The 25,555-nt window shown below is 35.7% G+C and overlaps 4 protein-coding genes and 1 pseudogene across 6 annotated transcripts in view; 4 read left to right on the top strand and 1 right to left on the bottom strand.

The window, feature by feature from the left end:
- The window catches only part of LOC149743317 (uncharacterized), a 31,238-nt gene extending 11,677 nt beyond the window's left edge, over positions 1-19,561 (bottom strand). The window contains exons 1-17 of one of the 2 annotated variants that reach the window (XM_089875788.1): positions 18,733-19,561; positions 16,158-16,298; positions 14,836-14,939; positions 14,362-14,498; positions 13,225-13,354; positions 12,698-12,751; positions 12,068-12,247; positions 11,698-11,788; positions 10,656-10,862; positions 9,997-10,117; positions 9,614-9,776; positions 9,157-9,300; positions 8,575-8,667; positions 8,006-8,149; positions 7,627-7,681; positions 7,140-7,247; positions 6,234-6,410 (exon numbers count right to left, since the gene is read on the bottom strand). In XM_089875788.1, the coding sequence (XP_089731914.1) occupies positions 6,234-6,410; positions 7,140-7,247; positions 7,627-7,681; positions 8,006-8,149; positions 8,575-8,667; positions 9,157-9,300; positions 9,614-9,776; positions 9,997-10,117; positions 10,656-10,862; positions 11,698-11,788; positions 12,068-12,247; positions 12,698-12,751; positions 13,225-13,354; positions 14,362-14,498; positions 14,836-14,939; positions 16,158-16,298; positions 18,733-18,757 (2,074 nt within the window). In that variant the 5' untranslated portion in view covers positions 18,758-19,561. The remainder of the gene's footprint in view (positions 1-6,233; positions 6,411-7,139; positions 7,248-7,626; positions 7,682-8,005; positions 8,150-8,574; positions 8,668-9,156; positions 9,301-9,613; positions 9,777-9,996; positions 10,118-10,655; positions 10,863-11,697; positions 11,789-12,067; positions 12,248-12,697; positions 12,752-13,224; positions 13,355-14,361; positions 14,499-14,835; positions 14,940-16,157; positions 16,299-18,732) is intronic. The other variant, XM_089875797.1, reaches the window with a different exon arrangement.
- On the top strand, positions 637-4,428 carry LOC149743319 (uncharacterized). Of its 2 annotated transcripts, none has more exons than XM_089875847.1 (4): positions 637-974; positions 1,840-2,116; positions 2,946-3,037; positions 3,540-4,428. In XM_089875847.1, the coding sequence occupies exons 1-4, from the start codon at positions 725-727 to the stop codon at positions 4,034-4,036; spliced, it is 1,116 nt and encodes a 371-aa protein (XP_089731973.1). In that variant the 5' UTR covers positions 637-724; the 3' UTR covers positions 4,037-4,428. The 2 variants fall into 2 exon arrangements, with proteins under 2 accessions (XP_089731973.1, XP_089731967.1); XM_089875841.1 differs by having other exon boundaries at positions 3,537-4,428.
- Positions 10,548-10,606, top strand: LOC149743318 (U6 spliceosomal RNA; annotated as a pseudogene).
- A 2,778-nt stretch (positions 19,562-22,339) lies between the features above and the next one.
- On the top strand, positions 22,340-23,924 carry LOC149743316 (testis-expressed protein 36-like). Its single transcript, XM_089875686.1, has 6 exons — positions 22,340-22,672; positions 22,776-22,916; positions 22,991-23,065; positions 23,207-23,336; positions 23,439-23,596; positions 23,660-23,924. The coding sequence occupies exons 1-6, from the start codon at positions 22,622-22,624 to the stop codon at positions 23,705-23,707; spliced, it is 603 nt and encodes a 200-aa protein (XP_089731812.1). The 5' UTR covers positions 22,340-22,621; the 3' UTR covers positions 23,708-23,924.
- A 382-nt stretch (positions 23,925-24,306) lies between these two features.
- Positions 24,307-25,397, top strand: LOC149743315 (ribonuclease P protein subunit p21-like). The gene is made up of 4 exons (XM_089875710.1): positions 24,307-24,591; positions 24,664-24,764; positions 24,823-24,905; positions 25,093-25,397. Exons 1-4 carry the CDS (start codon positions 24,511-24,513, stop codon positions 25,224-25,226), a joined length of 399 nt encoding a protein of 132 aa, XP_089731836.1. The 5' UTR covers positions 24,307-24,510; the 3' UTR covers positions 25,227-25,397.
- The last annotated feature ends 158 nt before the right edge of the window (positions 25,398-25,555 follow it).

Raw genomic sequence — 25,555 nt, 5'->3', positions numbered from 1 at the left:
TGCAATGTGACAATTGCTCAAACTACTATTCGTAAATAAGTAAAGTTGTATTTATGTGTAGAAGACAACCAGTGTTTGGACAGGTAAATACAACTTCATAAGCATAGTGATTAATTGTAAAGATAGTTTAGTAAAAAAGGAAAACTGTATTTTTGCATGGACGAAAGCCAGAAAGAGTAAAATACAACTTCAGAAGCATAATGATCAATTTAAAGACAGTTTTTGTTCATAATAAGACCCAACGGACCCTACACGCACATGAACTGTGTTTGACATTGATAAATCCTCTCTTGCGGTTCAAACGTCCATCTTATTTTTAAAGGCATTATGCTGACGTCAGACAATCGTGAAAGTTTACCTGTTTTGTCCGCTGCAGTGCCGGATGCATGCATGACGAGAATGACGTATCTCAGCTGAGGGACATGATTGAACTGGCCCGGAAATACGTGACAAGACACAGTGTACATTTGAGGCCTCGGCAGAACACATCGAGCGGCGATTGATGGCTGCTATATACTAGTGTATAGAATTTAATGAGAAAAGAAAAAAGGGACAATTTAGTCAGCACGTTTAAAACTCTTCTGCGGTAAGACTTGGAATTTCGTATTCAAGAAATAAGGATCAGTTTTTTAAACCTTATAGCAATTCTGAAAGTAGATGTTTTCATTTCAGATCAATATAACTGTGATTGGAAAAGCTTAGAAAATTACATAGGAATTTAAAAATGCTTCTGTCCGCAATCTTGGTTAGTTTATTACTCCCATTCCAAACGACATCAGCGCAGCAACCGACAACTGCTTCTAATTTATTGGATTGTGCATTGATGGTGAAAAGCTGTCAGTCGCTATGTAAAACCACGTCGCAAAATAAATACGTAGAATGGGTGTACCATGCAACTAGTGGGGTACTGTCATCGTGTAACCAGCTGACTATTGGCGCAAAACAGCAATCGGTCACTCCAAAAGTGGTGTCAGGTAAAATTTACTATAGCTACTGTATCGTAAGATAAAATACTATTCGAGCCCAAATACCATATTTCCTAAGCGTATTTTTAACAATAAAAAAACGTTATTTTAGAGTCGCAGGGCTATACGGTTAGATAATTATGTAAATATTCTTTGTTTACTATAAAATTGAGGGACAAGTAAAGAGAATGAAAACATATTTTGCAATTAAGGATAAACGAAAAACTGGAACCGACCAGATATATGAACCAAAAATGCTCAGTCGTTTTGTTTTATGAGGCCCTGGTCAAGGAGCTGGGATTTGGACCGGATTTGGCACAATAATCCTATGAAAAAGTTTAGCCTGCGCTTCATTAGTAGTCGATATTCAAATATTCAACAGGGATATTTTCCGAAATTCGTATTTTTAATGTAACGCTAAATAGAATAAAACAAACAACGGCGTATACTATAGTAGTATAGTATATATAGTTTGTTTACTGTTTTATGCCGTCATATTACGTATATGCAACACGTAAGACTTGATCGTCGAGTTGTAGCATCTTAAGTCTAACAAGGAAATGACATATTTGGTTCATGAAAAAGACACGTTCATAGAATGTCAATTGAATTCAGCGAAATATTTTTAGTTTAGTTTAGTAGAAACATACGAAAGCAACAAACAAGCACATAATTTTACATTATGGGGTAAGACGGGATATTATATTATGGGGTAAGATTGGACACCTTTAGCACATAATATCCAAATATCCTGATCGTGTTTTAAACAATTAACAAAAGTTTATGAAAGTCGTAACAACACGAAATCAGATTATAAAGGTGTCCCATCTTCCCCCACCCTATACTATACATTGTTCATTTGTATTTTTTACAGGCCAATCGGACTACCCGTTAGTGATCACGTTCAAAGTCTACTGCTGCAGCCAAACGAACCGAACAGACAACAACAATAACAACAACAACAACAACAACAACGACAACAACAATAATAATGCTGTTCAATGCCAAACTGGGAGTGCTACTGCTGATGGCAACATCGTCGCAAATAACAATAAACTAAACATGATTTTATACGTCGGCTTTGCCACGCTGGCATGCTGTTTGGTCGCTTGCTGGATGATTGTAGCAGCCATTTTCTTACAAGGACGAAGGTATGGTAGCTTAGATACATATAATTCTGTGGGGTAAGATGGGATACTTTACTACATAATATCCTATATATTCTAACTGTGTTTTCAGGATTGACGGCGCTCTTTTAAAGTCGTGAGATACTTTTCTATAATTCTTTGGGTGTTAGCTTTTTTACTACGTAAATGATACGAAAAAAATAAAAAATATACTATCTTCCCCAAACCGACTGTATATTTAACAGATGACTCAAAGTGTAAAGATTGTTTCAAAATATAAAACGCATAGCTTTCCGTTGATTTGGTGAGGAATTATTAATTCTCCGGATATTAAAACGTTGTTTACAAGGTATTCTAACGGTATACAGTTGGATGGGGAAAGATGGCAGCCTTTTTATTCTATTTTTAAGTAAACAAATAACATTCAAAGAATTGTAAAACCGTATCTTCATGACTCCCATACACTGTTGTTAATCTTACCCCACCCTATATTATATCGAGTAAAAGTTGTAGGACTTATATCTCAAACTGAGTTTCTGGAATCATTTTAATGAATAAGCTCACGATGATACGTAAAGTAACAGTTGCCGTTACTCTGTGTTTGTTACATCGTGAAGTGATTGACCAAACCAACAACACAGGTCGTGGTATGAAACGTACACTGCAACGTTTTATTATATATTGTATGTTGTGCCTGATTGCTGCTTCGTGATATTAAAAGCATCAACGATTTTGCATTCTTGGCCTCGGCCAGTTACAATTACGTCCAGAAATTACATATAACGAATTTTCAGCTTATAGTTGACGTCATTTTGCGTGTCTTTAAACTTACGAAACGTCTGTAACATTTCAGAACTTCTAATACGAAAAACAAGCTTGGTCATGAGAGGCTTCTTTTGAGAGATTCAGACAAAACAACTTCCAGTACATACGCTACAACGTCAGGTAAAATATGCTGAATATGTGGTATACAGTAGGGTGGAGGAAGATGGACACCTAGCTTTAGCATATATAACATCCAAGTATTTCGGTCGTGTTTTAAACAATTAACAACGTTCTTTATATGGGAGTGGTAATGATACGGCTTTGTAATTGTTATTAAAATGTTCTTTGTTTACTATCAAATGGGGGGGAGTCGAGAAAAATAGTATAAAAAGGTGTCCTATCTTACCCCACCCAACCATATATTGTAATGTGGCTTAAAGGTTGTGACATATATTGAGCCAAAATTCTTTAACGGTTGTTCAATTTTAAACTTCTTAAGTAATGTATTGGTATTCCTATAAAAACTGTTTATATAAAACACGTTTTTTTTTATAAAAATACAGTGGTTTTAAGGCGGCTGAAACATTTTACAGCAAAACTGAATGTCTTGGTATTAAGGTTAATTAAGGACCACTTAGGTGATATAAGATGTAAAACCCTATATTTTTTAATTTTTCAGCAGAATCCAGCAATGAGAATAGAGCAGCAGAACTACCGACTGTTCGATTACATTCTGGCAACCTTCCTTATAAAAATGCAGTAGGAAACACCACGCAGCAAAACCGCCAACTCGAAACCCAATTGGAAAAACATGACATTCAAAACCACGACGTTGGATGTGGGTTCACTGTACCGGTAGTAACAAGCACAAGTGAGAACGAATCTTCGAAATCTGGATTGAGTCGCGCGCAGACCATGAAATCAGCAGCGGGTAGAGTAGAACCGCCATCAGAAGGGATTAGAAACAGATCCGCCACCACTGCTGGTCCAAAAATACAACCAAATAGTCGAGGAGATCAAGTTGATCTTCTGGAAAAATACGTTTTCGAGACGATACTAACGAAAAACGCAAGAGGAACTAAGGACCTTCATACAACTGCTAGCACTCCGAACTTATCGCGTATTGTTAGTAATAACGCTATGACGTTAGGACAGCCGGTCGCCAACGAATATATCTAACATATTTTACAACAAAAGTCGTACTGCGAGCTATTGACGTAGTGTCCTACATAACACACTTCCATTTACGCAACAGCATGTGGTGAATAAGATGTGCCCGATGCGGCAACTTCCGCGTTGCAGTCAAATAGAGCGCGTAAAAAACACGTTTTGGACAATATTCATACTATATTAGGTTTTACACTTTTCAGCCGAAATTGGCATGAAACGTGTTTCCGCGATCGATTTTTTACTTTACTTAATGAGTGCAATCATATTTGCTTGATTTTGGAACAAAAATATAGCGAATGGCCATGCCAGGTCGAACCACGTTTAACTTGAGTACATCGATGTATAACCTTTCTATGAAAAATTGTTTTAGACTGAAATAAACCACGATTTTCGTCAGAGCATCATTTTTAGCACAAGTACGCAATAAGAGAGCAGGGCTAAGCAAAGTATAAAGAGTTTATATCACGGTTAATCACGTAATGGTCAAGTATAGGAGCTTCTATACATCATTACCAAAAATATCACGCCATCTTGACGTCATAAATTCTTCGTGCCAAATGTAGTTAACCACAGCTTCTAGCTAAGAGTTTATCGGTTCGAGGCTCAGTGCTGCTGCCATTATGGACATGCTGTGTGCTGTGTCCTTAGGGAATATGTTTAACGACAATTACGCCAACCCAGCGTCCGTTAAAAACTGAATGACAAGCATAAATTACCAAAATTAATTACCCACAAAGTTACAACTCGTAAGCGTGCTCGCGAGGTGTAAGAAATAAAACCGGTGTTATAACGACTGTCGTTTCCCATCCACGTAAGAACAAGAAGGTTACTTTCATTCATTCAAGCAAGGGTAAAGAGACAGTGTAACTATAAGTCAAATAAAGGTTGCATTTAAGGTTTCATTATTCAACGCTGATCATTGCAAGGCAGAAACTCTGCTCGTGATATAACACATACGGAGATGTGACCAAAATAACACAAAACGCATTTGTCATGAACCGCCAGCGGTAGGACATCGGATAGCCGCATATTTAAGACATTTCTTAAGCATAGCTTTGCAAGAAACGTGCGGGGCGTAATGCACGTCACAATGATCAAGTATTTTATCTTATTGACTGCAGATTACAGTCAACAACGTTTCTTTGAATTGCTTTTTATAACAAAGCTATTAAATAAGCCATTATATATATCCATATTAAGGTCACGATACGTATTTGCCGAGCCAATTATTTGATAAAATTAATATTTAATTGGTTTTGCAGCTCGTATTTCTCATTGATACCGTGACACATTAGCCCGATGCATGATATGCAATCGTTCACACACTTCCAAACTGAAACTAAATAATTAAGTGACGTAAAAACTTTACGCAAACGTTCTGTAAGTTCGTTATTCTACTTAAATACATTGAGTGTGGTAGAATTCTTTCGCAATTATTTGTTTTGTGATCTTGAAGGACCGTTTCGTCCGCCATAGCGAGACATTATATCAAAGGGTGTCTTGCCCAAGGACACATACGCCGGCAATCGTAGCAGCGTCAAGCCTCGAACCCAGTATACACTGGGCTACAGGCAGGCACGCTAACCACTGTTGAGTGTCGGTATTTTCAGTATAGTAAAAAATTATCGAATATTTTTACGTGTGCGTGACAACGTTGGAATCTGTTAAATCAATCGACAAACAGTCCCTTGCTAATCGTGAAATGCGAATGTCGTTACTTTAGAACTGATGATTACGCTTTATAACGTGATTACATAGCGTGCAGCAACCAGCAATCTACATTTGTAAACTTGCGTTGATTATTTTTAAAGTCCTGCTAAAATTATTTGCTGAATTTAAAATACAGGCACTAAAAGTGGGGGACGTAAATCAAAAATGCATTGTTGAAAAACCTCATTTTTTTGCTCTTTTGTGCGCGTAGTTTGGTTTATGCAATCTATTCTCATAGGGTAAAACCAAACCAAAGTCATAGAAACACCGAGTTTTTCAACTGCCCCATTGGGTGTCCAAAAGCGAGAAAAAATGGTGACTCTCGCAATTGGTTTAAAATAATTTGTTAAGTTTTGTTTGCGTTTTTCTTTAGTGGGAAGGTGTAAAATACATTATATTTACCCTACCAAACATTTTTCCAAAGAAATAGAAAACGACCCCCATCACAAAAGAGACCTATAGGATGTATATGGCTTTAAACATGCATTGGACTTACCCAGTTGACATCCGGCGCTCCAGTAATAAGTCGGATTAAAATTACTTGAACTAAAACGAAGCGAAGATGGATAAATACGACTCAGTCTTGTCTTGTTGAGTCGGACCATGTCGGAAGCTCTGGATTCAACCAGTGCTTGAGCCTTTTTCTCACTGAAGGACCACACTTCAAATGCTCCTGGTAATACAGCTAGCTTTAATATATATAGTAGGATGGGGAAAGATGGGACACCTTTAACACGTGATATCCAAATGTCCTGAACAGGTTTTAAACATTTTACAACGGTCCATAGGAGTCCTGGAAAAACAGTTTTATAATTCTTTAAATTTTCTTTGTTTACTACCAAATGCGACGGGAAAATAGAATGAAAAGGTGTCCCATTTCCCCCACCCTAATATAGTTTAATATATAGGTTGGGGAATATGAGACACATTTCTCTTATATTTTTCTTGTCCTAAAATAACATTTAAAGGATTATAAAACGTATCCTCACAACTCCCACAGACCATTGTTAATTGTTTAAAACAAGATTAGGATATTTAGATATTATGTGCTACAGGTGTTCCATCCTACCTCCACGGTTCTAAAGCATACATAACATAATCTATAACTTGTCAAAAACAACAATAAAGCTTAAATTAGAACAATGAAGAGAATCAACACCAAACGACGTTTATTAAAACAAGCTATAAAAAAATATGTGGGAAACAGCATTATATAATTCAGTTGATATTGTGGCAAAATATAAGTAAAACAAGAATGTATAAACGTTACGTTCCATTCTACTAGTGATCAGGGGCATTGCATGTTTGCTAGTCATCTGCATAAACCTAAAAAATTGACGTTTCTTTATCTGCCTCGTCTGTGACAAGGAAGGTGAGAACGAATGTATAAAATTGTATATACCTTCAGTGGTGGCGTCGAAACCTGGGAATTCTATAGATCGAGTATAAATCACCAAATCCGAGAGGTGGCGCGAGAGAACACGTCTTCTGTTTCTCTGGCCTTGATTATCTAATGCAAAAATAATGTATGGCAGGGTGGGGTAGAATGGGACATGTTTTAAATCTCTTTTTTTGTTCTGTTTGGTAGTAAACAAATAATATTTTCAAAATTGTTGTATTTTTCTCGAAAATGGCGGTATTAATTTTTAAAACAAGAAAATATGAATTTTCGGTGCTTATGGTATCCCATATTTCCCACAGTATAGCTCGAAACATGAATGCAAGGACGAATTAACAAAACTTGCCTTATCCTAACACAGCCTGAAAACGAAAGTCGTTATAACACGTGTGTTATGTTTCAAACACACTTGTGCCAGCTTACGAGTTACCATGTGCGTATTACTTTGTGGGTGCTTAGGTGCCGGACAAGAATAGCTTTAATATTTTACCTTCACTTGAAGATGCGGAGGAATGACGTCCAGTTCGATCTCTAAACCGCGACCTCTGAAATTATAACATTTTTACTTAAATTGGGCGATTTAGAATTATTTGAGAACTGTATAGTACTGTGGGGTAAGATGGATACCGTTAGCACAATGAAAGCCCATCTTCCCCTATTTGTTTTAACCAATTACCAACGATGAGTAGTGAGAGGATACAGTTATATACGTAGTAAAACTTTATTTTACATTATTCCAAAAATGAGCTTACATCATGACTCTGAAATCCGACAACCTTTTCTATAAATTATCAGATATAAAATCTTAACTCCCCCCCCCAAAAAAAAACATCTTAAAAACATATGCAACATTTATTTACTTTATTTACCGTGAACCGCTTGCTGAGACGGCGTCTGAACGTCATAGGCTGTGACGTAGGGTCACTGACGTCACACTCTGACACTGCTCTGGTTTTAGTTGATTGCATGTTTCGGTTGTTTGAATCAGGGTTGTCTAGGGACCGGCTTCGATTCTGAGTAGATTTTATGATATTAGAATCCCTAGGGGTTAGGGAAAAATGGTCTATATGATTTTATTCTCTATTATCACTCCATTTGGTAGTAAACATTGAGTATAATAGGGTGGGGAAGATGGGGCATCTTTTTATGTTAGTTTCTCGTATCCTTTAATAGTAAACAAAGAAACTTGAAAAAAGTTATAAAATTGTATCCCAACGACTTCCGTATATACCGTCGTTATAATTGTTTAAAACATCAGCATATTCGGATAATATATGGTAAGGGTGTCCCTTCTTACCCCACAGTACTATATATATTGTATATAACCGGTAAGAAAAAAAAAGAATAATTTTAAACACGCATTCTTGGATAAACTGCACATCATAAGTACTGTTCGTGTTACTGTTCGAAAACTAATAAAACGAGATAAAATTCTTACTTCTTCACCACCGAAAGATTTAAGAAGTTTCTTTCGTCCACTTCTGCGAAGATGAGTTAACCAACTGACTCGGCTGTGTTCGTTAGCTGGACTCTGTTATGTAGAAATATGATGTGCTGTTATATATTTGAAGCCGTGGCTTAGTGGTTAGAGCGCCTGCATTTAAGCACAAGGATACGATTTTCAAGGCTCGACGTCGATACCGTTTTGGCTGTATGCATCTTTGGGCAAAACAACTAAGGCAATTGTTACATGCTATAGTATGGTTCCTTATGGATTGTCCAGATTGTTATCCTTTATAAAACAAAGACAAAATAGAATCACCCACAAAGTTACAATTATGATAACTCGTACAATTTTCATTCTATTTTCTCGTCCCAATCTGGTAGTAAACAAAGAACATTCAAAGAATTATAAAACCGTAGCTTCAAGACTCCCATAGACCATTGTTAATTGTTTAATACACGATCAAGATATTTGAATATTATAACCTAAGTGTCCCATCTTAACCCCACAGTGTTGTATAGGTTTGTTTTACGGCTAGAAAAAATGGGATTTTAGTTAATAGGTTTAATTACGTACAGGACTTGTGGAGGATGGGGAAGTAGATTGTTGGGATCTATCTGGAAGAGGAAGCTCTTCAAACTCGTCGTCTTCCTCGCTTGCCTCCGGACTTACTTCGCCCTCCATCTTTAGAGGATCAAGATCGTTTCCCAACTTCTTGCACTAAAGAGAGAAATGATGAAATAAAGTTTTAGGTATGGATAGGTTGGGGTAGGATGGGACAGTTTTCGTGTCATATATTATGTATAAATAATGAATAACTTGTGGGGGATTGATTTTCCTGTGTGGCTGACAACCCATTAGTTACAGCTGGGTTGGAGCAATTTAAGTGTATTTTCCATTTATTTCCAAGGACACATACGCCCACAACGTAGCAGCGACGAGCCTTGAAACGATACCGTCTGGGTTAGAGGTTAGATTAGCCGGCATTCGTCTTATACAGTTCGATTATGATTATTGTTTATCATATAATTACCTTAATTAAGATTTTCTTTCTAAGGTCATGGGGTGATGGGAGTCGTCCCTTTTCAGTGTCACACACCTCGAGTTTCGAACCGAATATCTGCTTCATTATATCCGCCATGCGTCGCTGTTGAGCCAGGCCACAGTGGTTTTCAATGGAGAGAGTGACAGGGTACCTTTGACGGCAAAATTGTTCGAAAAATAGATTTCTGTATAAATTTACATAGAAAGAACAGGGGAAAAGTCTTGAGGTAAGCTAATGGATTTGTCTAATAGAAAATCTAATGGAATTTAAATATACGGTTCAAAATGGTGTCAGCAGATATATAGTAATAAAATAAACGAAGTTTATTAAAGGTGATGTAAAAAAATCGATGCACTTTGATGTCCACTTACGGGTTAGTTAGAAATGCGTGTTGATCAATGACCTTTATGACGTCATAGAATAGAATTTTGGAAGTAAAAGTATAACCGTGGTGAATGATCGGTTCACCGCCAGGCCCGTCCCAACAGTCAACTGTAAGGAAAGCAAAAAATATAGGGGTAGGCCGGAGTAAGATAAAATATAAATGCACGAATGAATGTAACTTGCTTTATCCTCGCGTGGCTGGAAAACAACAGTCTTTATAGCACGGTGTTTTGTTTCATGCACCTCGTGCCAGCTTACGATTTACCATGTGTGTTACTTTGAGGGTGATAGTAGGTTGGGGTAAGATGAAACATATAGTATATATATCTAGCGGGGGTATAAGACAAAATATTTACATATTTATATAACCGTTTTTTGGTACCTAAAAAAGCGTAAGTAATTGTTAAAAAACGATTAGAAAATACGAGATAATATGAACTAACTCTATATCCATCTTACCCCACAGTACTATAGTTAACTCATAACACTGTCCCATATTGAACACTTGTCAATCAAAATAAATAACGTCCTTTTTTTCCATTAGCATGGCCCTTGCGCAAGGATAACACGCAAAATCGTAAACCGTTCGATATTTTTAAATGGCAAAAATAAAATATAAAAACACGTCACGTGGTAATTTTCTTACGTTCCACACAGCGGCACCCAGCGGCCAGCGCTTTTGCGTACGTGGCAGTTGAACTATGACTTGTAAGCTGGTCACCCACTAAGTATGTATTATGGGAGGAGTTTATGAAATAATGAGAAAGTGGTTTCGTCATTCGATCTGGTCGCCCTTTCAATTCATCACGGTCTATTACGTCACAGTGCTCACTCAGAAGGAAATTGGTAAAACCTGGAAGTTAAAAAATGATTATTTTTTAGTTCAGTGAGTTAGGCAATAACAGCCGTTAGAGCACGAGTTTTCGGTTTCCCACACCTCGTGCCAGCTTACAAGTTAACACGTATATATGTAACTATTTAATGATTTTTTTACATTATTTGATTTTCTAGGTTTGGCTGATAATTTAGACGAACCACGAGTGACCACTGGGTTAGAGCAATTGCCGTTACCATTGTGGACGTGTGTGACCTTAAGTAAAATATTTAATAGCTGCAACACATTGGTCTCTTATGGATTGTCCAAGTTGACAGTCTATAATCACCAAACCATACTCAATAAACACAAATGTAAATTTTAAAAAAAGAAAACTACTTCGTCCCTACTCGCATATCGTTCCCACTTGTATTATTGTATAAAACATGTTTTAATTTAAAGAGACCAAACCTACCAGTACCTGACATTCATTCATAGTACGACATAGGGGTTATAAAACATATAACAATGTAGAATATGACTTAGGCATCATATAACAATGTATAGTATATGGCTTAGAAATCGTACTACAATATCGTATATGAATTGGGAATCATGCTACAATGTGGTATATGACTTGGGAATCATATAACCATGCAGTATATAGATAAGGAATCGTACTACAACGTAGTATATGAATTAGGAATCATGCTACAATAGCGCATATGACTTAGGAATCAAATAACAATGCAGTATATGAATTAGGAATCATATACCAATGCATTATATAGATAAGGAATCGTATAACTATGTAATATGTGGATTAGGAAAGTATAAAGTAGAAGAGATGGCTGGATGATAAGAACGAAATTACCTTGAAAACTAAATCGATGATTTTCTTTGTTGGAGTCTTCAGGTTCAAATTCCTCAATAAGTTGAATACAATAATCCTTTGTGACGTCACACTGAAAGTAATTTAGACGAAAATGTCAATACAAGTTAAAATATAGTAGGGTGGGGACGACGGGACACCTATAGTAAATAATATCCAAATATCCTGATCGTGTTTTAAACAATTAACAACGGTCAATGGAAGTCGTGAGGATACGGTTTTATAATTCTTTGAATGTTCTTTGTTTACTACCAAATGGGACAGGAAAATAGAATAAAAAGCTGTCCCATCTTCCTCTACCCTAATATATTATTCTATCTTTGGTGTGGTATATATAGAAATGTAGGCTTACCGCGCTTTGCTCGCTTTGTAGAAATTGAAGGAAGTCATCCAGGGGTAAATAACTGTTTCGCGAAATTTTTGCGAAGATTGAAACGAGCTCGCTCCTCACTGACACCTTGCGATAGAACTGTAAGAATTCTTCGAACTCTAGATGCCCGTCGCAGTCATCGTTAAGTGTCGAGTCAGCTTCCTTAAAAAAAAGAACATAATAATGTTTAAAAACACGAAAGCTTATAAAAAGATTGTGGAATAAAAGAATGCCCTTAAAGTCACACATGGGGTAATTCATAAATGGGCATTAAGTGTAAGAAATAAAACACATGTGTTATGATATAACGACTGTTAATGCCTGCCACATGAGGATAAGTAACTTGTATAGTAGGGTGGGGGGAGATGGAACACCTTTAGCACATAATACCGAATATTCTGATCGAGTTTTAAACAATTAACAACGGTCTATGGGAGTCACGAGGATACGGTTTTATAATTCGTTGAATGTTCTTTGTTTACCACCAAATATGACGTGGAAATGAAAGGGAAAAGTGTTCCATCTTTCCCGCCCTGCTGTATACCCACACGATTTCTATGCACTGTATAAAGTTGAAATGCCATGCTGATGCAACAACAATTATTTTCAAACCTGTTGATTGAGTTGTATCGCAAACAGACTTCTCCGGCTTTCGCTTTTCGTCTTCTAAACATAAAGCGTACATGCACTACCGTACAACATTAAAGCACAAACGTTTACAATTACAGAAACAACAAATTAATGAAACACCAAGATTACAGACAGGTAAAGAAGTGGGTTTTAAAATTGGGTCCCATGCATTATGTACTGTTACATTTTCACAACACATTGTTAATTTGAGATAAATAAACGTCTTTCGTTACGTTAAGATGTATAGCTTATTAACAAATATATATATAAAAGGTTGGGGTAAGATGGACCAGGTTTTTACTCTTTTTAATTTTTTATTTTATTTTTTGTTCTTAAGTTTTCCGATTGGTAATAAACAAAGAATATTCACAGAATTATACAGTCTATGGGAAAATACGATTTCGTAACTCTTTGTAAGTTCTTTACACTACCAAATGAAACGAAAAAAAATGAGAAAAAAGTTTCCCTATCCTCCCCCACCTTACTGTATTAAATTTTAAGAAGCTTACTTTAAAAAGTTTTTTGACTTTACGGCGAGGCAAGTTGATGTTAAGTTTTCTCATCAACTGCATGATTTCATCCAAGTTCAGTTGGCCGTCTCCGTTCTTGTCTGCTTGTTCAAAAGTCTGTTTCACCCAACTGTAAAACGCAAAACCATAAAGGCACAAAACATGAATTTTCTGGTAAGTTTCAATACAAACATATATATATTACTTATTTTTATTTAAAAGGTTTGTAATAAAAATCGTGTTATACTTATGTTTTTTTTGTACCAAAACAAAATCATCAATTAAAAGAAATGATTAAAGAATCTAGAAAAATCATCCAAAATCGTGATACCCAAATCGGAGATCCACAAATTGATATTTCTAGTGATACGTATCTTTTGAAAAAAATGTCACCCGTTTAAAAGTATACTGTTGAATTATAGCCACAACATGAACATATTTTTTGTAACAACAAAACAAAATAAACTATATATGCCTCGTGAAATAGTCACGTGCTTTATATAGCGGATATATATATAATAAAACATTGTGTATTTTGTCGGTTAAATAATCTTTAATAGTGCAGTCAGTAGTTCGACTACAAACATTTCCTTTGAGATAATTGCTTTGCAGATTAACCAGAACGTAACGCGTATATATATAAACGAATATATTTAGCACGAGACCTACGGGTTTATTTATACGTTAGGCTATCCACACATTAAACTTGTAACTGAACAAATTTATCACTAATTATATACTTTATCTTTTAACAAAAAATAAAGCGATTTAATATATTGCAAAAAAAATCTGTAAAGCATGACCGAATCTCATAGTACATTCGGGGGCTTTTAAACTGGATGAAGAAATGTAATATATTCAGAGTCTGCTGTTCACTGTATTAGAAATTTTGTTAGTAATTGTTTTTATATATACACAGTAAACCGGGGAAAGATGGGACAACTTTTTTCTTCTCTTGGTAGTAAATTAAGAATATTCAAAGAATTATAAAACCGTATTCTCACCACTCCCATAGAACGTTGTTAACTGTTTGAAACACGCTCAAAATATTTTGGTATTATGCAATAAACATGTCCCATCTTACCTCACCGTATTATATATTGTATAGCTTAAACCTTATAATTTACATTTACGCACGTTTCTCTTGACATCTTGGTCGGTGGTACTAGCGCTGATTCCAACGATTGAACGTGTTTATCAATTAATGACTGAATCGTAGTGTGCCACACAGCAGCTGTGGCGGACGAACCAGCAACCATGTACGTCCAACGACCCTGGATAACACAGTCGTTAACGCGTAAGGATACACGTACCATAAATAATACGTTGAAAGAAACCTGGCAAATATACAAGAATGCCGCCCGATTTGATACGATACGTTTTATTACATCCGTGTTTTACCCATTATGTTTACGCATCAAGTACAAGAAACGTAACACCTACAGAATTATGTAGCTTTAGCCCTGCGCCTCTAAAATTTTTAATTATTAAAAACACAATAAGGAAATATGAGATTTAGGTGCAAAGCTAACAGTAACTATCTTACTCCGGAGTTCTATATATTAATTTTATAACCCACGTTACTACATACAAATAAATACTAATAAATACCGGTTGACCGTGAAGTATAGACACGCAGTTATCTGTGAGAGAATCTCCGTTGAAGTGAGATGGGGGTCTGCCTTGACAGACTTCGTTCATAGATGCAATTGGCACTGCAGAGAAATTGTATATTGATTGAATAATAAGTCTGCGGGGAGTTGAATTTAAAGAAGGGGGAAAGCTGCTTGCTCGCCGAGGAGCTGACTGTTTCGCTCATTTATTGCAATTGTTATATAGTGGGGCGGGGAAGATGGGACACCTTTTCATTTTATTTTCTCGTCCAGTTTGGTAGTAAACAAAGAACATTCAAAGATTTACATAACCGTACCCTTACGATTGTTTAAAACACGATTAGGGTATTTGAATATTATCTGCTAAATAAGGTGGCCTGTCTCCCCACACTCCATTATATAAAGTAAGTCAGGTAAGGTGATGCATGTTTTCTTTTTACTTTTTCGTCCCATTTGTAGTAAACAAAGAAAATTTAAAATTGTACTACCGTAGATTCGCGTTTAAAAAAAAGCGTTTGTTAAAAATTGTTAAAAATTTGAAAATGGGATATTCAGTGATAACGGTATGAATCTTAGTATTACAGGTAGAATTCTAAATCCTAATATATACCCAAGATTTATCATTTCAAAACACGTCGCTTTCTTATGATTTCTGGCATAAGTAACATTGTTTTGTCTTATAGCATAAAATATTAAGCTGGTATATAGAAAAAAAACATATTTATGTAGCGTGACGATGGAAAACTGTAAAGATACATAGAAACTAATGGAATAATAAATATACGTGAATTAGGCACAATCCTTGTGGGTTCATACGTATACAATTTACAAAAGGTCATTCCGCTCCAACTCATACAAAGTGAAAAATTAATAGTTTGGTGCAAGATGGGACATGTTTTTGCTCTTTATATTTTCATTTGGTAGTAAACAAAAAATACTTACGAAATCGTGTAACCATATTCTTACACTTACAAAACAGCGTTGTTAATTGGTAAAAAATGATTAGAAAAAAACGGGATAATATGTGTAACAGGAACCATCTTACCTAACAGTATTATATTTACGTCGCTGTTTTACATCAGTTCGCGGGTACGATCACACAGAAGTAATTGACTAATCATATTCAAAGGTTTTCGTTATCGTTTGTTAAATTTATACGGTTGACGTTAATCGAAAAAAATATCGGTTTTCTGATTACAATAATAAAAATGACTTTATTTTGTTTCTTCGATTACAGTAGCGAAGATTTAAAAATATTTTAACGAGACAGATTATAGCGAAAAAACAACAGTTGTTATAACACGCTTATTTAAAAAATACCTGATTTTACTTTTCGTTTTCCTTTCCATTTTAACTCGTTCGTTGTTTCGTCGAAGTAGAAAAAAGTTTTCTTGAAGTTGGAATTGCCGTTTGATTTAAGGAAGTCGCCGCCTTCCCGCAGAGTTGCGATGCTTTCCTGGTCTGCCAGTGACGAAAGACAAAATTACTCTATTATATCGGAATCAAGAGTGATGCTATTCACTATGTTAATATTATTCGATTAGATCAAAACTATGCATAGAAGGGTGGGGGAAAGATGAGACACTTTTTTATTTCCCGTCTCATTTTGTGGTAAATAAAAACACTCAACGAAAAAATTCACGGCTGACAAAATCGATTTTTATTTGTTTAAAACACGATCAGGATATTTAGATAATATACTGAAAGTGTCCCATCTTCCCCCACCCACATTTTTGCGTTTTTTTATGAATAAAACTCTCCTATAAGTTTTGTGCTTTTTTAATGGACAACAAATTTATCGAAAGCGTAATAATAGAAAGTTATACAGCTTATAGTTTTGTACCACGCGTGTCTATGTATTTTAACAAATGGATTTTAAATCTATACAGTGTGTTTTTTCGATGAAACTGTTTAACTCTTTCAAAGGTAAACAAATTATTGAAATATGCGTTAAGGTTGAAATGCAACTAATCTTTTTTCCAATTACTGAACAAAATTGTACATACATCTTTAATTTTGCCAAACGATTTACGAAATCGATAAAACGTTTCAAGAAATCCGATTCAGAAGATAATTAAAATTTCTGTCTAGCAAATTCTTTTCCCTAATCCCAAATCGCATTTATTTGTTGCTTGCAGGGGGCATGATGGGACGTGTTCATCTTTGACTCAGAAATATTTATGCTTTTCACGTGATATGTTTTATCACTTGCCCTTCGTAATGATAGCGAAGATCATTTTATCGGAATATCGAAAAAAAGAAAAGCAACAACAAATCGACAGTCGTTAAAACACGCTGTGATAAAAGATGTGGAAAGGAGCGTCAATTCAGAAGCGTGGCTGTTAACCCTCCAAAAAGCGTGGCTCTTAAAACAAAAAAAAGTGGCTGCTATACACACCAAATGCGTGGCTGTTACACCATATATAAAAGCTTCGCTTTTGAACCGAAAAAAAGCGTGCCGGTTAAACCGATAAAAGCGTGGTTGATTGTACCGAAAAAAAGCGTGGTTGTTGGACCCAATTTATTTCTAAATTGCAATTCCTGATGACGTACAAAAGGTCATAGATCCAATCAAATGTAATTAACAGGACACACTGTCCGATATGCACATTGGTTAGCAACCCGAATGCATATTGACGCAATTAAAATTTCGGTGCTCGATATACCAGAGCTAAATTATAGTCACCAGTAACAAGTAGGATTGTATACGGGTGCTTATAAACATCAAGGGGGAGCACTTGATTTCAAGAGATAAATGTCACAGCGCTGTACAAGTGCAGCAGAAGTGGTCGCAAATCGAAGTAAATTAATTTAAGCAAGTCTTTCTTTTTAGTTATCAACAAATCAAGTATCTAATTCCGACTTCAATATGTTACGCCTGCGGACGAATGGTTTTAGCTTTCACCAAAATAATATAACAGAGCCGTAACGTTATTATTCCAATAAAGGGTATACGATAGTAGCACATCAAACACTCGTCTAGAACGCGCTCATGCCTAATTCATAGCCGGGCGCGTGGATGCCGATCTCTTTACTGGTCTAAAATTAACATTGCATGCTGTCAATTTGACGGTAAAATTTAATTAGTTGCTTGCAGACGTTACATCACGCACCACTAAGCGTGAAGTAACGTGCACACTGGTGGGTCGAACTTTATTTAGGTAATATTGGAAAGTAATTGTAAATTAATTTAACTGAAAATGAAAGGCTTTTAACGCGGCACTTGAAAGACAAAACGAAATGGTTTAATCAAACGAAAAGTAAGACTAATTTTCATTATTGTTTTCGTAACCAACATAGATGCATCTTTTACTACCTATTGTTACTTTATCAGCACTATAACCTGTTTTTTTGTTAATATGGCACACACCCGATGTTCGATTCCGCCTAAATTTTCCACCGTCTATATAGGCGGTATTTTAATAAGGTACTTGTTATGTATATATATGTTACTTGCATTTCTATTTATTACAGTGTATATACTTTCTCGACGGTATTAACCTAAATTTGTAACAGTATAATTGCTCCAATCCAATGGTCACTAACGGGATTTTTAAATTACTACCCAGCATACAAAAATTCACCTACAAAGTTACATACGTGGTAACTCGTAAGCTATAGCACGAGGTGTATTTGAAACAGGAAATGTGTGTTTACGACTGTCTTTTAATGGCCGGGCCAGGACCAAGCAAGTTAAATTTATTCATTTAATATTGCTTTAAACTGTAAACGATTTTCTTTACAGGATGGTTTCGAATTTCCGATATTTCATAAGTTTGATAATAGCGATCCGTTATTTCAACGCAATCAGCCACATTGGTCCTTTAGTCTCATTAAAGTTTCATCGTCTTCAGCTGGTCGTCTCATATTGCGCAGCAAGGAGCAAGCGACTAACCTTTTGTGGGTGTAATTGCTTCCATGGAAACGACGACGACGGAAATTGCGCATAAAAGTAGCCGGGACCAATTTCTTTGTAAACACACAGAATAAAAGCAAACAAAAATCTGAAATTTAGAACAAATAGTAAGGTGGGGGTAGACGGGACATCTTATACCCAGATAACAACCAAAAATCTTGATCGTGTTTTAAATAAATAACAACGATCTATCGAGGATACGGTTTTATAATTCTTTAATTTTTTTGCCTTGTACCAAATCGGACAAAATAGAATGAAATGATGGTCCATCTTCCCCCACTTTAATTGTTATAATGATTGTTTTTACGTCGCCGTCATACGTGGATAAATATGTTACAATTACTCATTAAAAACAGGCAAGTTAATTATGTGGGCCTAAATTCCCAAAAAATGTTTCTCCACAATCTCTATACAAAATACATTTTCCATCTTTTTAATCAAATCTGCCTGTTATCTAATACAGTCTACAAGCATTATATCATCGGTATAAAGACTACTCGCTAAGTCGTCAACGGATAACGACCACACGATCTATAATTAATGCAAAAGACGGGCCGACAATCTGACAACGTATACCAACTGTGGCTACATGCAGTTGGTATTGCTACTGTTTGTCAAAATATTGCTCCCAATTTTGACATTCGGAGAATACTGGCCGCAAAAAGAGCAAAGACCGCAAACGCCCCAGTCATAGCATTGTTGCTTTATATATTTGCTTATCAATTGTGAATACAGCAAAGACATTGATACTTGAATCACTGTAAAACAATATGTTTACGACCGTATGGGAATTGCGGTTTGGCAGATTTGAATTAAATATTTAACCCTGGATGCTTGAGTTATATCGTAGGGTGGCGGAAGACGGAAAACCTTTGAAATATTCTAATCGTGTTCTAAACAATTTACAACCGGCTATGAAAGTCGTAAGAAACCGTTTTTTTTTTATTTCTTTGAATGTTCTTTGTTCACTACCAAATAGGACGAGAAAATGGAATGGAAAAGGTGTCCCGTCTCACCCCACCCAACTATATTTTCTGTGCGACGAGTGCGACTTAACAATTAAGGACCTCGCATGCATATAGAGTATAAACGTTATATTTTTAGTCGTTTTCAGTCGAAAATTTTTAACGGGGTAAAACTGCACCTAAAACTGTTATAAACATTTCAAACATTTTTCATTCAACGCTACGAGTTTGTCTCAAGTACAAAAGCAATAAATTATTAACCAGCATTTTTTTGTTCAACGATGCGACTGATATTGCCAAAATTTACCGCCACTATAGATATAATCGCTATACCAGAATATATAATAACTGCAATATAATATATTTTCGTTTAAAATTGCAAGAGAGGGTCTGTAAAAAATTAAACATTGCAAACTGTTAAACTTTTCTTGTATATCCTGACCGCTACAAAAAAACTCAGTAACTCGTAAGCTGGCTCAAGAGGTGTATTTTATAACGACTGACGTTTTCCGGCCACGCGAGGAGAAAGTAAGTTACATTTAATCATTCACCCTTGTTCGATCTGTTTTATATGAGAACTCTGCGCCTTTGCCGTTCGCGTTTGTCTAAATTCCTTGGTCACCAGCGCACTTAAACAAGCTACCATTCTCGTGGGACGACGGCAAAAGATAAAACTTGTACAAGAGCCCTGGGACCTCAAATGCCCCTTCTACCGATTAGAGTACATGGGGGCCTTCACTGAAAGATTTTGACATGGCCGATTTTACGCCATTGTAATCGATTTCATTTCAGGCAAATTATCGATTATTATGTATCTTTACCACGGCGCATTAATACTCATGAATAAATAATGCAAAAACATTTACTTAAGGCTGAAACCGCGTCACCGAAAGAATAATTTTGATCGTCAAACGTAGGGGCGATAATTTAAGAGCAGTCTCTATACGTAATTAGTCCCGAAACACCGATGGGTTGCGCAAATGTCTATTGCTTTATAAAACTGAAAATGCATACTGACTCGAACAAAACTAAAACAATACAAATTTGTTCAAACTGCCTATTTAACTTCTTTATTAATATTTCAAAATGTCAAATTAGCATATAAATAGGAAATAGCATTAGGTTTTACCAGCAGAGCTATTTTAACGACTGAAATAACTTGCCGCTGACAAATGCTGGAAAAGTGTAATTTATAATTCATGAGATGACTATATAGGTGACTAACAGGTGCTATCAGAGCGCTCAGGCTGCAACAGTATTCATTAGCCCGGTCTACCGCACATTTTGTCCCGTAGCCTGTTTCAATTCAAAACAATCTATTTACAATTACTGTGAATACAAGCGCTCTTTGGTGCACATTGCGTACTATTTAAATACTGTTTATAGCACAACTATTGCTAGAGTTAAAGGCAGATGGAATATGACCTCTTTATGTATTTCCTGGTTACGAACGATTTGACATGTTGCCAAGTTTGATACACTCGCTATACCTCAGCAGGGATAAGACAGCTAAAGCTCACACTGTAGGTAAACGGTTATGAAACTGCAGCAACAACAACCGAGCCTATCCCACTCGCTGAACATGTCACAAGGTTATATGCAAGAAAGCAACCACGTTGAAATCCCATGAGGGTAAAGTTCTTTCACACGAAAGCTACTTTCATGTGACATTCACTCAATTTCTTTAATCCGAACACAATGATACGCTACCTAGCGATCGATAATCATTAATCAAAAACTTGCTTCTGAAAGATATGGCAACTATATAGTGGATTAGGATTATACAGGCATATCACTAAAGGGGTAGTAGCAATTTTCGGGTTTTCGGGTTAAGTACTTCACTACAGTCTATTGAATTTTAGAAGCCATTTTTATTGAACTATGCTAGAAGTTAATACAATATGACAGGCACTCGACGTTTAACAAAACATTTCGACTGTCTGCTGAACAAGAACGCGGCGCGTTGATAAAAAAAATACATTTATTCATTTTATTCATTCATTTAAAAACAAATTACTCCTATTTCTGCCCTGTAAAAAATCTGTCCTCTCGCACTGCTGATGTATGACAAATACTTGATTTTCTTATCTTGTTCTAATTACTCCCGAGTAAAGCGAATCAATGCCGCCAGCTTAAAAATCAATTCCGGATTTGTTGCCTCCCATTAACAAAACGATTTCTGTTAATGGTTGCTGTTCAAATCCTCGTTATCTTTTGACACTGCCCGGAGACCCCTTCACAACTCAAGTGTGCGGAGCAAAAGAGGGCTACTGTTGAAATCAACACGTAGCCCACTCTAATGAACAAATCGATTTTAACTGACAACTATTTTGTTTTGTACCAAATGCATATTGCATATATTTAAAAAACCCTAGCACATTTGTGGTGGGAAGAAATATAACACTCCCGTACAATTTATAAAATCATTGTTACTTATATGTTTAAGAATAAATGGCAATTCAAATAAATAATTAAAAAAGCTCGCAATTTCTCGGATGTTTGCATTTATAAATTATAAAGAGATTTTCTGCAAAGCACCCCAATAAAATTTTACTAAATTGACTTTCGCCACTGAGCGGCGTTGCTATAACAACAATGTACGCCATATTTCAATATTTGTGAACAAGATATAATGTTTACTATTACTACAAAGACTGGCAGATTAAAATAAACATATAACGCATATATGACACAACTGTTCAATGAAACGGCTTCGTTGTAATAGGCAGGCAATAAATTGCTAAAAATAACCAAATCGCATTATTCAAGAAGTTATATTTCAAAGTGAAACATTTCTGTGTTTTTAGTAGATACGTTTGCAGATTTTATCTTTATATACATTAGAATGCGTTTAATTAAATCTGTTTGACTGTAACGTATTTATACTAATACTGCCAATTGAAATGACGAAGGGAAGAAAACACGTGCCCTCGCAAGAAGAACAGGGTATATGGGTAAGAGGGTTGTGTAGTGTCTAAAACATTGTAGCGTCTGGGTGTTACGAAGCAAGTTAACTGAAGTACGTATAGTGCGTTGATGCCTTCTACCGTATTTTAGTTTCAACACCGAGGCATGCCCGTGAATGTGGAAAATAGATCAAGCGGAACGACTACGGGAATTATGTTGAACCGTGAAAGCGCAACTGATAATAATTCGCACGTAAAAATACCACCTGTGTTTGCTAAAAGAGCTAAAGAGGTATGTTTTTGCTTTAAATCTTTGAAATGTTATTGTCGTTTAATTTGTTAATGTTAAAGTACGTTGTTCTGCAGGCGTCTCATACCAATTGTTTTTCAAGTCACGATAACAGAAATTCTTTCCAAGACCACGGGGTGTATTTTGGTCAGGTAAATCAAAGTCACATTTAGCATTCTAGGAACTATTTTGTTCAATATTTCTTGCGCTAGTACTATAGATTTGTTTAGTGTAAACTGGTCGTATTCGGAAGTCCTATACGCTATCTTTATACAACGTGATGTTTTATCCAGGGGCTTGGGAAACAAAAGGTTCAGGGCGAACAAAGACAGCACAGCTCTCAAGATGTTGTAACGTGGAACAAAAGAAATGATCCTGAGTATGCGCAGGGTATTAACAGCCTCTACAAAGAAGATTACTCCGGTTTGTTTCGACTTAGAATACCAATTTGTTACAATTGTATCCAGTTTCTTGTATCGCAAACTGCTGCTTAAAACGTCTCGTTAATAATTAAACTGCGAACAGGTGTTGACGTTACAAATCGGACGCACCACCGACGTTACTCGAAGCATTACAAAGAACCACCACAAGGTTTAATTAAGGTGACGTCCAACACAACCATGTGGGTAGACGATAATGAAAAAATTGATCCAACTTTTTTACAAACTCTTGCCAACAGCCAGGTAAATTTAATCAATACAGTTGAATAAAATTCATATTTGATTGATGTGTATATTTCCATGCAGGAACCACATTTGAAACATAACCCCTGGAAGTACTCGTACCACGCTTAATTAATGTTATGAGCAAAGTAATCATATCTAATATGTACAGACGTCATACGATCAAACAATTCTATTTATATACCTAACGATCAAGTTTCAAATATACGAAAAAGTTTTTAATGCAAGTACAAACTATACACTGTGTTTCGTGCTTAACTTGTCCATTGCGTAGAAACCGTAGCCTTGCCTAAATAAATTGCGTTGCCAATTCTTTTAGTATCTGCCGTATCTAACCGCCAACATTAATAAATAATTTACAAATTTATCAAAAGCACAATTTGTTTTGTATATACGTAATTTTTTAGATAGAATGTTTGTTTAATCAGGAGTTTCTCTTGGTAAAAACACAAGCATATTTTTACCTTAGTGAAACTGTTTATGATTTCTATCTTAAACTAATAAGTTGCAAGGAAGGGGATTTTTTTAAAAAATTGTAATATTCGTAATCAGTACTAAAATCACACTACTTATATAGCGCCCCAAAATAACGTTCAAATGCCACTTATAACATTACATTAAATGTAGTAATGCAATGCAATGTGCGTATTTAATAGGTAGTTTGAATTCGTCCGTTATTTATAATACAGGGTCTAATAAGTATTTGTATCACATAGCGAAGGTAACACACAAAAACATTATTTTCTAAAAGCTAAAACAAACAATTTAAATACAGTTAGGCTCACTGTAAAAGGAAACTTACCGTAACGTCCGTAGTCCGTAAGTAGGACGTAAGCAAAAAAGGCATTCTGGCGATTTGTGGCTTATTCCAACATGAAATTACGTATTCTGTAGCAAAGTAAACATTAAATCAGATGGGCAAAAAGAAAGGTAACCAGAGTGGAGCACATCTGCAAAAGAAAGATGTTTACCAGCGTCTGAATTATTTGTACCAGGTATACACTTATGCTCATCATTAAGCTATTAAAATCTTATATAGATATTTTTAACAAAGTTTCACAATACAGGCTGCACACTTTGCTATCAGCATGCAACCGATGAACAAAGAGCTTTCGAAATATTACACTCGCACAATGAAAACACTGGCCCAAAAAAACGTTGTTCGATTGTAAGTACTGACACTAAAATTAAATATTTGTGAAAAGATTTTTAAAGGTTTATTACAGACATCCACATGTGAAGCGCACAATATGTAAACACTGTGACTTACTGCTTATACCTGGTGTTACATGCACATCTAGGAACAAAGGTAATTAAGGTCCTGGCTTTACATATGAACATTTGCTGCAAGGCATACTATAAATCCTGTCTGGCAAATTCTGGCCTTTTTGTATTTTTAAAACAAATTTGAACATACAATTCTATTTACAGTACCATGTACAATCATTTATATAATACTGTGATTGTATCTAGTTATAAATTCGTTTTTGTTTCAGGAAAACCAAAGCAGACTGTTGTGACTTGCCAGGGTTGTGGCACTTTCAGAAGATACTTGCTTAACATAGACAGCAAACTGTGGCACGACAAGCCGGAAAACATTGCAAATGTTGTGATGTGCAATAAAAGTTGATACTGTACCATGGGCACTAAACCTGGGGTGCCAGGGAAGGCAGTTCTACCCCAGAATTTTGTGCACTGCATTAATTAAGTAAACATTACAACCTATGATATATTTTTCCAGAAAATGCATGTCTTAACTAAACCTGGCTTCTGTACATTTAAATAAACTTTGTATGCAACACTTTTTTATGCTATTGTGTTTGTCTTTTATAGTCAATCATGGGGAACTTCACTGAGAAAAATATCTTCTAGAGTCGAGAATAAGAGTGTAAAAACTAAACTAGTAGGCCAACCAGAAATTTGCTAGGTTCTTGTTAAATGTTGGTAGTTTTGATTTTG

Source organism: Ciona robusta, chromosome 1, assembly GCF_009617815.1.
Source record: "Ciona robusta chromosome 1, ASM961781v2".
NCBI classification, from domain to species: domain Eukaryota; kingdom Metazoa; phylum Chordata; class Ascidiacea; order Phlebobranchia; family Cionidae; genus Ciona; species Ciona robusta.
This window is presented reverse-complemented; position numbering and strand designations above follow the sequence as displayed.